Raw genomic sequence first — 14,413 nt, forward strand, 5'->3', positions numbered from 1 at the left:
ACCTCTCCCTATACACCCTAACATCCTGCTGCTAATACCTCTCCCTACACACCCTAACATCCCGCTGCTAATACCTCTCCCTATACACCCTAACATCCTGCTGCTAATTCCTCTCCCTATACACCCTAACATCCTGCTGCTAATACCTCTCCCTATACACCCTAACATCCTGCTGCTAATTCCTCTCCCTATACACCCTAACACCCTGCTGCTAATACCTCTCCCTATACACCCTAACATCCTGCTGCTAATTCCTCTCCCTATACACCCTAACATCCTGCTGCTAATACCTCTCCCTATACACCCTAACACCCTCCTGCTAATACCTCTCCCTATACACCCTAACATCCTGCTGCTAATTCCTCTCCCTATACACCCTAACATCCTGCTGCTAATACCTCTCCCTATACACCCTAACACCCTGCTGCTAATACCTCTCCCTATACACCCCGACATCCTGCTGCTAATACCTCTCCCTATACACCCTAACATCCCACTGCTAATACCTCTCCCTATACACCCTAACATCCTGCTGCTAATACCTCTCCCTACACACCCTAACATCCCGCTGCTAATACCTCTCCCTATACACCCTAACATCCTGCTGCTAATTCCTCTCCCTATACACCCTAACATCCTGCTGCTAATACCTCTCCCTATACACCCTAACATCCCGCTGCTAATACCTCTCCCTATACACCCTAACACCCTCCTGCTAATACCTCTCCCTATACACCCTAACATCCTGCTGCTAATTCCTCTCCCTATACACCCTAACATCCTGCTGCTAATACCTCTCCCTATACACCCTAACACCCTGCTGCTAATACCTCTCCCTATACACCCCGACATCCTGCTGCTAATACCTCTCCCTATACACCCTAACATCCCACTGCTAATACCTCTCCCTATACACCCTAACACCCTACTGCAAATACCTCTCCCTATACACCCTAACATCCTGCTGCTAATTCCTCTCCATATACACCCTAACATCCTGCTGCTAATACCTCTCCCTATACACCCTAACACCCTACTGAAAATACCTCTCCCTATACACCCTAACATCCTGCTGCTAATTCCTCTCCCTATACACCCTAACATCCTGCTGCTAATACCCCTCCCATACACCGTAACACCCTGCTGCTAATACCTCTCCCTATACACCCTAACATCCTGCTGCTAATTCCTCTCCCTATACACCCTAACATCCTGCTGCTAATACCTCTACCTATACACCCTAACATCCTGCTGCTAATACCTCTCCCTATACACCCTAACACCCTGCTACTAATACCTCTCCCTATACACCCCAACATCCCGCTGCTAATACCTCTCCCTATACACCCTAACACCCTGCTACTAATACCTCTCCCTATACACCCCAACATCCCGCTGCTAATACCTCTCCCTATACACCCTAACACCCTGCTACTAATACCTCTCCCTATACACCCTAACATCCTGCTGCTAATTCCTCTCCCTATACACCCTAACATCCTGCTGCTAATACCCCTCCCTATACACCGTAATACCCTGCTGCTAATACCTCTCCCTATACACCCTAACATCCTGCTGCTAATACCCCTCCCTATACACCGTAACACCCTGCTGCTAATACCTCTCCCTATACACCCTAACATCCTGCTGCTAATTCCTCTCCCTATACACCCCAACACCCTGCTGCTAATACCTCTCCCTATACACCCTAACATCCTGCTGCTAATACCTCTCCCTATACACCCTAACATCCTGCTGCTAATACCTCTCCCTATACACCCTAACATCCTGCTGCTAATACCTCTCCCTATACACCCTAACACCCCGCTACTAATACCTCTCCCTATACACCCTAACACCCTGCTACTAATACCTCTCCCTATACACCCCAACATCCCGCTGCTAATACCTCTCCCTATACACCCTAACACCCAGCTACTAATACATCTCCCTATACACACTAACATCCCGCTGTTAATATCTTTCCCTATACACCCCAACATCCTGCTGCTAATACCTCTCCCTATACACACTAACATCCCGCTGCTAATACCTCTCCCTATACACCCTAACACCCCGCTGCTAATACCTCTCCCTATACACCCTAACACCCCGCTGCTAATACCTCTCCCTATACACCCTAACACTCCGCTGCTAATACCTCTCCCTATACACCCTAACATCCCGCTGCTAATACCTCTCCCTATACACCCCATAACCTCTCCCTATACACCCCGCTGCTAATAATTTAACATTAACAGCGTATCAGTTTATAATGAAACACCTTGAATACTGATCTTGCCAATTTTGCCTTCGAACAAACCCATTTAAGGCCTCTGAAGTTATTCTCACCTTTCTTCTGTATACTGTAGCATTTCCAGCAATATCTTTCCCCTATTCTATAGTCATTCTTCATTTCGAATTGATGTTTCTGCTGCCTAACATTTGAGATCACAATCAGTATCACATGCGCGAACAGAAAAATCCCTCCGCTATAGAGGGAAAGGTTCGTGCGTGACTTCAAAAGTCGAGAACAATGGCTGGATCTCGTAAAGGAAGAAATGTAGCATCATTTTCTGACAAAGCACAAGAATTGCTGGAAGATAGTGGCATAGTCTGCTTGTCGAACATGTCACGTTTGAGGTACAATGTTCATTAACCTTCATTTTCGTAGACGCTCTCCCTTCCATATGTAAATTACATTCCAATAAAACCCGCTTTTGAAATAAATTTGACAAAATACATGTTTCTTGGCCCTAAAAAATGTCTGTAATTTGGAAGTTCACACAATGACCACGCGGGGGCAGCACTGGGCATAGTCCCCTTGACACCTGGGGGTTTCCATGCTGCCTGACCAGGTGTAGCTTGTGATTGAGCAGCGTTACCACAGGAGACGTCACCGTGCCCCCACACACGGATCTGTCACCGTTACTATACAGAACACACCAGGTGATCATGGGCAATGGTTTCTCTCTGACTTGATGGTAAATAAGTCTTCCGATGGGAGTGTAATGAACATTACTGAGCAGTTTGCACCTGAACTACTTGTGATCTGTAATAATTAGCCTTTGATGACCTTACCAATGACTACGGACATGATAAGCTAACCTCCTGGGTGTATCGAACGGATACGCAGCCTCAGTGTGGCTTCCCTAATTGTATGTTTTACAATGTCTTTCTGCAGGGTAATGTTGTGCAGTGTGAGTTACCGGACCTGGGACTGACTGCAGGCATCGTTCTGGGTCATGTTCAGCGCCAATAACATGTATGAAACGGAGCTGCTCACGCACACACAGCCCAGCGGGAGCCGTCTGAACAGCCCTGTTCTCCAATGAATCCCACACTACACTGAAAGGAACACTGTGCAGTGCACACATTCCTGGCAGTGGAGAGGTTAATAGGCGCTGTATAATGATTGGATAATAAATGCTGTATGTACAGGTGGAGCGGGAAGGTTCCCAGATCTATACAGGTGGTCCGTGCCATGGGTTAACCCTGAGCTTCCAACCTGGAAGGGGTTAATGCAGCCCAACAGATTCCCGTCCAGGCTGTCCCCCCCCCCCCCTCTGCAGAGAACTGACACAAAGTAACACCCCCTACTATACATTGCTGCAAAATGCTGCATAACTCACATGATGATTTAGGGCCACAGTTATTAAGTGGTGCTATGCCATTAGGCACTTGAATTTAATAGTATGGCCTATCAGGTACTCTTATGGCTTAGCACTACTTAGTACATAGGGCCCTTATCTTATCTACCAGTGCAGCATTCCCCTCAATTTGCATGAACCTACATCTTCTAGGAAATCGGATGATATATTGTGTTTATTTAATAATCACCTTTACCTCCCAGAAACACCCTCGCATACCCCGCACCCCCCACCGTCCGTGGCTTAAAACCAACGTTGGAAGGTTTCCTGCCCAGATCCGCATTTTATGAAGCACACTCGGACCGTCCAACCAGGCGGAGACTTTGTGCACATTGAACGATGTTTGGGAGGTTTAAATGGCCAAAAAGGAATTGTGGGGCTTGCGGTCCTGCGGGCGATAATAGTACAGTGTGTTATCAGAAGTAGAACTACAACTCCCAGCATTCCATGCTGTTCAGTGCATAGATTCTTCCACAGTGCAGTAGCCGGTGCTGAGAGCCAATGCCATACACAGGGGGTATTTAATAAGCTGTGATAGTGCCGATCAGCACCATCACACAGAAACTCCCACTGAAGTCAATGTGCCCTGATTAGCATGATCACAGCTGAATGAATAATAATAATAGTTTGTTCTTGTATAGCGCTGCTAGTTATTACGTACATATGCAGACACAGTCCCTGACCAGGTGAGCTTACAATCCATGATTTTGGTGCCTGAGGCACAGGGAGATAAAGTGACTTGCCCAAGGTCACAAGGAACCGACACCAGGAATTGAACCAGGTTCCCCTGCTGCAAACTCAGTGCCCGTCAGTGTCTTTACTCACTGAGGTTCTGGTGCTGTATAGAAGTGCAGCAGGTCACGAAGACTGAATGTACTGAATAGAAGGACCCAGCAATCCCACTGTCAGCACCAAAACTCACACAAAGAGTCTCTTAGCATCAATGTGCAGGAGAAATAGGAGGAAGAGCAGCGTCACATACAAAACGTATAATAGATATTTAGTTTTTTTTATCTAAAATGTAACTTTTCTCCCACAGAAGAGTTTGTGTGTGAGGATCGCACGACATGTGAATAACACGCATTACACGTGACACCGGGGAAAATAACATTGAATCTAACTTTAAAGGAGCCTGATGCAAGAGTAGCAAATACATGGAAGGGATGTGTCATACCTCATCTTCTCTGCTCCAAAAGGACCATAACACATGTATCCCAACATGGGTGACATCCTCAGGGAATCCAACATAGCACGTACAGGCGGGATACACTTACCTTGCGGTTTGTAGCTGGGTCTCAGGTTACTGCCACTCACCTTGTCCTGAAGTCCCTGGGGACTGGGAGACTACTCCAGACAGGCAAAGAGAGTGTGACAGGAGAGAACGTCGACCTTATCCTGGGAGGACCATGTTATCTGATCCCGGAGGGAGCTAAGATACACAAGCGTCAAACCACCCCCAAAACTCGCAACACACAGCCATACTCGCACACACAGGTTATATCCTAGGAAGGGGACACGTATAAGTATTATTATGGACATTATTTTATTATTTCCAGAATCCCCTTCGTACGGACAGCCCAGAATCCCTTGGTGGGGACAGCCCAGAATCCCTTGGTGGGGACAGCCCAGAATCCCTTGGTGCGGACAGCCCAGAATCCCTTGGTACGGACAGCCCAGAATCCCTTGGTACGTACAGCCCAGAATCCCTTGGTGCAGACAGCCCAGAATCCCTTGGTGCGGACAGCCCAGAATCCCTTGGTGCGGACAGCCCAGAATCCCTTGGTGGGGACAGCCCAGAATCCCTTGGTACGGACAGCCCAGAATCCCTTGGTACGGACAGCCCAGAATCCCTTGGTACGGACAGCCCAGAATCCCTTGGTACGGACAGCCCAGAATCTCTTGGTACTGACAGCCCAGAATCCCTTGGTACGGACAGCCCAGAATCCCTTGGTACGGACAGCCCAGAATCCCTTGGTACGGACAGCCCAGAATCCCTTGGTACGGACAGCCCAGAATCCCTTGGTACTGACAGCCCAGAACCCCTTGGTACTGACAGCCCAGAATCCCTTGGTGCGGACAGCCCAGAATCCCTTGGTGCGGACAGCCCAGAATCTCTTGGTGCGGACAGCCCAGAATCCCTTGGTACTGACAGCCCAGAATCCCTTGGTACGGACAGCCCAGAATCCCTCGGTACGGACAGCCCAGAATCCCTTGGTACTGACAGCCCAGAATCCCTTGATACTGACAGCCCAGAATCCCTTGGTGGGGACAGCCCAGAATCCCTTGGTGCGGACAGCCCAGAATCCCTTGGTGGGGACAGCCCAGAATCCCTTGGTACGGACAGCCCAGAATCTCTTGGTACTGACAGCCCAGAATCCCTTGGTACGGACAGCCCAGAATCCCTTGGTACGGACAGCCCAGAATCTCTTGGTACTGACAGCCCAGAATCCCTTGGTACGGACAGCCCAGAATCCCTTGGTACGGACAGCCCAGAATCCCTTGGTACGGACAGCCCAGAATCCCTTGGTACGGACAGCCCAGAATCCCTTGGTACGGACAGCCCAGAATCCCTTGGTAAGGACAGCCCGGAATCCCTTGGTACGGACAGCCCAGAATCCCTTGGTACTGGCAACCCAGAATCCCTTGGTACGAGCAGCCCAGAATCCCTTGGTGCGGACAGCCCAGAATCCCTTGGTACGGACAGCCCAGAATCCCTTGGTACGCTCCATTTAGTGTTTTACTATTAATTCCCATTGCTGCCGTTGGTGGGTTCGGGAAGTGGATTTTGCACACAGCAGGTTGGATTTGGGGCATGTTTATTTGGGCGATTCTGTTAGAGGCAGTTCTGAGGGTCATGGGGTTTCTTTGGACAGCACTGGGAGCTGTGTCCTGATCCTGCAGACTCACTCACACACACACTCACTCCCTGCTGCTCTCTCTGCAGGATCAGATAATATAGTCTTAAGTCAAACGGACAGTTGCCATCTTCAGAACGCTACAGAGGACAGCTAAGTGCAGCAGGCGAGAGGTTAACAGGACTGCCCCCTTGGGTCCAAATGTCCCGAAACTGATACAGACAGTGCAGGTTCATCAATGAGTTTAACAAGCCTGAGATTCATCTTCAACCAGTTTGTATAATTACATAAATCTGCATTTAACCCATTCTTGTAGTGTTAAAACCCAGCACTGGCTGCACCTGTTCGGGAGAACTGGAGCCATGGGGTAATGGTTTAAGGCAGGGTTCTCAAATTCAGTCCTCAATGGCCACCACAGCCAGCGTTTCTAGAAATCCCTGCTTCAGCACAGGTGGCTCAATCAGTGGCTCCATCTTTGAATGAGCCACCGATTAAGATATCCATAAAAGCTGGCCTGTTCGTGGCCCTTGAGGGCGGAGTTTGACAGCGCTGGTTTAATGAGCATCGCCCTTCAGTGATGCCCAAATACAACAATGTCAAACAAAATCAGGGCGTTTCTCCCATACCTTGAAATCCCCAGGCAATAAATAACCCAGCACTGTAAACAGTAAAGGATTTGCATGCAATCTGTAAATAACATTAGGGTGAGCAGCAGTAACACCGAATTTTCTGTCCAACGATGGAAACCAAAAGGTCAGAATGTTTAGAGACCGTCTTTTCTGCAGTATACAGAGTGACCACACGGTGTCAGTGTTGCTGCACAGATATTAGGATGCAAGGCCCATGCAGCAACTCCAGTCCGCAATGGCCACCGGCAGATCAGGTTTTCAGGCTATTCCGTGAAGCCGGGATATCCTCAAAACCCGGCCAGGATGGTAGCCCTCGAGGACTGGAGTTGCTAAGACAGAAATCCAATGGGACTGCAGCTCAATGCTACGGTCATTTCTCCCAAACTAAAACAAACAAAAAAAGGCATCGGGGAAAATGCAAATCAAAGAAGCTCCGATCTAATTAAACAACGAGAGTGAAAAGATAGAAAGAACAAAATGAGATTTGAGGGTATAAAAACTTACTGGCATTACAGATTATCCTGATACAATCTAGATGGGAAAAAAAATAAATGAAAGATGAAATCGCATCCTTCAAGGTTACAGCTGCAGTCATCCAAAAACATTGAGGTCCACCCTTCCGGGGACGGACACACGCAACAACGGTGGCCATTTTATATCTGAGAACGCCATGTGCCCTATACACAATGTAAGCCCCGGGGGAAGGGAGAGGTGCCTGTGTGCGAACACTGACAATACTGTGTATACCTACAGGACTGTGTTTGGATACAAGGTGTAAGCGAGGGGGAGCGGGGCACGTGCATTGTAGGGGTTAATGCTAAAAGAATGCAGTGAACAGAAAGGGGGCTTCTTTGGAGAGCTATTTCAAGAAAATATTCGTGAAATAAAAACAAAATATTTATATGGAATGAAAATAAATCCGGTAACGTGGAAGCCTGGCGGGACCCCGTGTTTCTGCCCCCCCCCCCTGAATGTCCCGTGTAAGAGAAGCTAACATGTGGGGTTCAGGATATTGTAACGTCTGTGACTGGCTCAGGTTAATAATCTATCAATAAAATGGCCACGTACAAACTGCTAACCGCACGAACACACTGCTCCAGAACACACTGCCACCTCCAAGGGACTTTTAGGGGGTGTGGTGGCCCGAAATTTGACCAGCTTCCCACATTTTCCGGCTTTAACGCTGGGCCGTGAATTTTCCCATTGTGTTCAACGTCCAAGAGGAAGAGGGGAGAACCCAGAGATTTCTCCCCTGCGCCCCTTTTCTGCAGAGAAGGGGTTAATATTCTGTGCACGGTGAGGGATGAGCGGGGATTGTAATAGGAAGGCTCCACAAATTAGCATCACCGTTAAAACATGGACTCCCCAGCACAGAAAAGGTTAAAGAGGAATGAACTCGTATTCCGCTGAGTGAGTGCGGGATTCTGGGAAATGTGATTTCTGCGCAGTCTCCGTGTATAAGGAGATCTGGTGGATTTGGGATCCAATGTTTGTTTATGTTTGATGTCTTTGAAGGGGATGCCCCTTTAGGAGAAGGGCGTATTGTCTGTGTGCGTGAACAGGAGAGGGGTTCGGGGATGTGGGGGCCATACGGAGGTACTTTGGCAGGGGCGAGGGGTCCCGCTTGGTTTTTCTGGCTCTCTGTTGTTTCGTGCGATTAGGTTTGCTATGTGTCGTCAACCGCAACAGAAAAGTGGGAGCAAACAGCCTCAGAGAACCCGTGAGATCAGCAAACAGCGGGGGGCAGCGGGACTGAACTAGGGGGAGCAGGGGGGGGAGAGAGAGAGGAGAGAGAGGGGGGAGAGAGAGAGGAAAGAGAGGGAGGGAGAGAGAGAGGGGGGGGGGGGAGAGAGGGGGGAGAGGGAGAGAGAGGAGAGGGAGAGAGGTGAGAGAGAGAGAGAGAGAGGTGAGAGAGAGAGAGAGAGAGAGAGAGAGAGAGAGAGAGAGAGAGAGAGAGAGAGAGAGAGAGAGAGAGAGAGGAGGGGTGAGAGTGGGGAGAGAGAGGGAGTGGGGAGAGAGAGACAGAGAGAGAGTGGGGAGAGAGAGAGAGAGAAATATGATTGAGAAAGAAAGAGTGAAATAAAGAATGGATAAAGAGACAGAACAATTAACGATAGAACGATAGAGAGGGATAGATAGATAGATAGATAGATAGATAGATAGATAGATAGATAGATAGATAGATAGATAGATAGATAGATAGATAGATAGATAGATAGATAGATGTTTAAAGAACGAATGACAAGGAAGTGATAAACAGCGGGAAAGAGAAAGAACAGAAAATAGGACGGTAGAAATAAAGGGAGAAGAGCGGGTCCCATTCCAGGCAGTCGCTCTGCCACATCCTACCCGTGGGCCTCACGTGGCTCCGAGCAGCTCCCTGGGCTTCTCCTCTCACAGGGAGGAGCACAGGGCAGGTGGGAGAGGCCGTATAACTAACCCGGCTACAGGTCACCCGGAGATTTGGCTCCAGAACCCGTCTTGTCACAGTCCTATATCCCTATTGATAGTTACGACTTGGAACACTAGAACTGGGTCTCATGACGACACGGAGCCAGGCCGGCACCACTGCAGAGTTGACATGAAGTCATTGATAAGACTGTGCCTCAGGCCTAGGTACGGGATGTGGGCGACTGCCTGGGAATGGGGTGTCCGCTTCTGGCAAGGGAGGAACGGGTTCAAAGTTGGATGTTCTGATCTTTCGGTTGCGTCAATGTCCAACAAAATGGGATATAACCGCACAGATGCCACTGGGCCTGCTTTCCCAATACGGGGTCTCACACCCTGGCATTGCTCTGTGGGGACCCTGCAAGCAGGTGAGGGGTGGGGGGCATTTCGCACACCCCCTGCAAGCTGCTCAGCACGCTCTGTTCTCAAGGCTGTTTGCTGTACGGGCCGCAGGCTTCGGGCCTTTGAAGGGTAGTGAGTGCCATCTTTGAAAGTAACATGGCCAATGGGACAGGTTTAATCAACTTAAAGACACAGAAGGACAGAGAGTAAACAGCAGAGAGAAACAGACAGACATCAACAGACAATGCACAAACATCGCCACGGCACACAGAGCACTGACCGCGGGGAGAGAAGTATCGTTAGACAAAAGCAAGAGACACAGAGCACCCAACACAGTCTCAGCAGCGCGGGGTCTTCCGGAAACTGACCACGGTACTGACCACGCGTCTCCCTCTGTGAGATCAGAGCTCAATGGAGGAGTATTCAGAAGAACCAACTCCAACTCTAGAACTGAGTATTCAGAAGAACCCACCTCCATCCCATCTGTGACATGGTGATATTTGTGGTCCCACCCCAACAAGAGGTCACTTCTGTTTGAGTATGACCTAAACGGCAGCGGCATTTACTCAGAATGCAGTGCAGCCACAAGGATTTCCTAGACACATAATGCACTTGCTGGGGACAGGGTGACTCTCTCGAGACTGTTTTGGGTGGAAGGAAGGAGACAGGGGGACATGGGGACAATGACAAAAGATGGGCAAAGGAGACACAGTGAAGGGCAGAGGGTGGAAATGTTTGTGCCAGGTAGGAAGGGTGTGGAAGGGAGAGTTACCACCTCGTTACTTCCTTCCTCTCAATTACCACGTTACCCGAGCAGACATGGAGCGCGAGATGTGGATTTCCACAGGATGGCAGACATTTTTAACCAGTCGGCAGCTGATGACATCACCTTCTGTGGAATCTTCAGTGATGTCATCAGCACCGCGACCAACTCAAAATGGCCGCCCCATGTAACTGCAGAGGGAGGCCGCCATGTTTTCCATTTTTGCTCGAATAAGCTGGTGAGGGAAGTGTGGTGGGAGTAATGAGGTGTGGGATGGAGGGTTCTCACCTCCCCCAACTCCTACTTAACCCCCTCAGTGCTGGAGAAGCAGGCAGAGCATGGTCAGTATACCGGTAACGCATCGCGGTGCCAGCCACTCCAGAACAGAAGGGGTTAATGGTAGAACCATCAAGGACACTACATTTGACCACTGACCATTAAGGGGTCAGCGGGGATGTTCCAGGACTGACGGTGGAGGTGGACATGCAGCAGGGGGAAAACAGCAGACATCTTTAAAGCGGCCAAACAGAAAAACGGGCGACATGATCCCATCCCCTTCCCCCCCCCCCGGCACATCTCCCCAGAGAGCAGAAGGACGCATACGATACCTAGGTTGACCGTGAGTTTGACCTTGCCCGCGTCCAGCTCCAGCCGCAGAGTGTCGGCAGAGTCCCTGGACGTGGTGGCCACCAGCAGCCCGTAGGCGCGCTGGGATTTGAAGCGGAAGGACACGTCTTCGGCCTCCGTGTGCATCACCACGGGCATGACGATCTTCATGTACATGCTGCCGTCGTAGCTCAGGATGGAGGCCTCTGGGGGAGAAGAGCGGAGAGTGAGCGGGCGGGGAGGCGGCAGCGCGCATAGCGTTACCGTTAACCCTGTCCCTGCTGGAGGCGCGCAACCTTTTTTCTTTTATTACACTCAAAGCATTGAAGCAGGGCTTTCATTTCCCATTCATTTCGGCTTTGGGGACCACCGGCTTCCAGAGATACTCGACTCCGTAGGGGGTGCCAGTAGCCACTCCGGCTCGCTAGCTGGGGTTCATGTAATGGCGGACATTCAAAGCTTCCGTGTTCTGTGGGCCAATAGGAAGCCGTGACGTCATCCGGGGTGGCTTCCTATTGGCCCACGTGACCAGGGGCTTTAAACCTGCAGGAGATACCGGCGCCCCCTATGGAGGTAAGTATCTCGGGGGCAGGGATTCAGCTTTGGAGACCTGCTTCAATCCTGTGTAAAGAAATACATGTTTCACACATCGCTTGGATTGCTGCTTTAAGGTTCGGAACATAGAACAGCACCTGAATTATCCCTCTTGCTGTCTCTGTACGTTCTCCCGACTTACCACTTAGATTGTAAGCTCTTCGGGGCAAAGAATCCTTTTCCTGTACTGCTGTGGTGCGCTGTGAGTATCACGTGTTACTGCTGTGTTTCTCGTGTGTACTGCTGTGGTGCGCTGTGAGTATCACGTGTTACTGCTGTGTTTCTCGTGTGTACTGCTGTGGTGCGTTGTGTGTATCACGTGTTACTGCTGTGTGTCTCGTGTGTACTGCTGTGGTGCGCTGTGAGTATCACGTGTTACTGCTGTGTGTCTCGTGTGTACTGCTGTGGTGCGCTGTGAGTATCACGTGTTACTGCTTTGTGTCTCGTGTGTACTGCTGTGGTGCGCTGTGTGTATCACGTGTTACTGCTGTGTGTCTCGTGTGTACTGCTGTGGTGCGCTGTGAGTATCACGTGTTACTGCTGTGTGTCTCGTGTGTACTGCTGTGGTGCGATGTGTGTATCACGTGTTACTGCTGTGTGTCTCGTGTGTACTGCTGTGGTGCGTTGTGTGTATCGCGTGTTACTGCTGTGTGTCTCGTGTGTACTGCTGTGGTGTGCTGTGAGTATCACGTGTTACTGCTGTGTGTCTCGTGTGTACTGCTGTGGTGCGCTGTGAGTATCACGTGTTACTGCTGTGTGTCTCGTGTGTACTGCTGTGGTGCGCTGTGTGTATCACGTGTTACTGCTATGTGTCTCGTGTGTCCTGCTGTGGTGCGTTGTGTGTATCGCGTGTTACTGCTGTGTGTCTCGTGTGTACTGCTGTGGTGCGCTGTATCACGTGTTACTGCTGTGTGTCTCGTGTGTACTGCTGTGGTGCGCTGTGTGTATCACGTGTTACTGCTGTGTGTCTCGTGTGTACTGCTGTGGTGCGTTGTGTGTATCGCGTGTTACTGCTGTGTGTCTCGTGTGTACTGCTGTGGTGCGCTGTGAGTATCACGTGTTACTGCTGTGTGTCTCGTGTGTACTGCTGTGGTGCGCTGTGAGTATCACGTGTTACTGCTATGTGTCTCGTGTACTGCTGTGGTGCGCTGTGAGTATCACGTGTTACTGCTGTGTGTCTCGTGTGTACTGCTGTGCTGCGCTGTGAGTATCACGTGTTACTGCTGTGTGTCTCGTGTGTACTGCTGTGGTGCGCTGTGTGTATCACGTGTTACTGCTGTGTGTCTCGTGTGTACTGCTGTGGTGCACTGTGTGTATCACGTGTTACTGCTATGTGTCTCTTGTGTACTGCTGTGGTGCACTGTGTGTATCACGTGTTACTGCTATGTGTCTCGTGTACTGCTGTGGTGCGCTGTGTGTATCACGTGTTACTGCTGTGTGTCTCGTGTGTCTCGTGTGTACTGCTGTGGTGCGCTGTGTGTATCACGTGTTACTGCTATGTGTCTCGTGTGTACTGCTGTGGTGCGCTGTGTAGATCACGTTACTGCAGTGACACGCTGCATGTATCACATGTTACTGCTGTGACACGCTGCGTGTATCATGCGTTACCGCTGTGGATGGCGCTATACAAATAAAGATTATACATTCAACAAAACAGAGACACAGCCCTTTTGTTCTACACCTGGTGGTTTCGCAGACAGGTGTCAGACAGGTGATCTCTTTGTTTGTTTTTATGCTGTGTCTCCTGGATGCTTTAAGCTGTATTTCCCTGATATACCGGAGCCTTGTGATATAATCCTCAATAACTGGGACTGTCATTTTGAAGGAGAGAACGGGAATTTGGGGTGTCATGCAGAATGTGAGGGGAGTCAATTATTACAATAAGGTGCTCAGCACTCACATAAAACCTCACAAACTCCTACATTTCTCTGACCTACTGATTGGGCTAACTGTGCTGAAGCAGGGATATCTTTAAAGCCTGTCCTGTTGGTGGCCTTTGAACATTGGAAGTGGCCGCCCCTGCGCTACAGAATAGAGACAGAGTTTAACTCCTCCACATTGCTAAACGGCAGCTCCAGCCGTGAGACTCGGCAGCTTGAACGCGTCCGCAGCCGTCACGGAATAGGGAACGAGATGAGTACGCAGCCGTCACGGAATAGGGAACGAGATGAGTACGCAGCCGTCACGGAATAGGGAACGAGACGCGTCCGCAGCCGTCCCGGAATAGGGAACGAGATGCGTACGCAGCCGTCACGGAATAGGGAACTAGACGCGTACGCAGCCGTCACGGAATAGGGAACGAGATGAGTACGCAGCCGTCACGGAATAGGGAACGAGATGCGTACGCAGCCGTCACGGAATAGGGAACGAGATGCGTACGCAGCCGTCACGGAATAGGGAACGAGATGCGTACGCAGCCGTCACGGAATAGGGAACGAGATGAGTACGCAGCCGTCACGGAATAGGGAACGAGATGAGTACGCAGCCGTCACGGAATAGGGAACGAGATGCGTACGCAGCCGTCAC

The 14,413-nt window shown here is 50.1% G+C and overlaps 1 protein-coding gene across 1 annotated transcript in view; it reads right to left on the reverse strand.

Annotated features, from left to right (window-relative positions):
* The window catches only part of NRXN3 (neurexin 3), a 403,334-nt gene that overhangs the window by 241,747 nt on the left and 147,174 nt on the right, over window positions 1–14,413 (reverse strand). Inside the window, 2 exon segments of the mRNA XM_075614646.1 lie at window positions 7,639–7,665; window positions 11,296–11,499. Of these exon segments, the coding sequence (XP_075470761.1) occupies window positions 7,639–7,665; window positions 11,296–11,499 (231 nt within the window).

The sequence above is a fragment of the Ascaphus truei genome, chromosome 9 (assembly GCF_040206685.1).
Source record: "Ascaphus truei isolate aAscTru1 chromosome 9, aAscTru1.hap1, whole genome shotgun sequence".
NCBI lineage: Eukaryota > Metazoa > Chordata > Amphibia > Anura > Ascaphidae > Ascaphus > Ascaphus truei.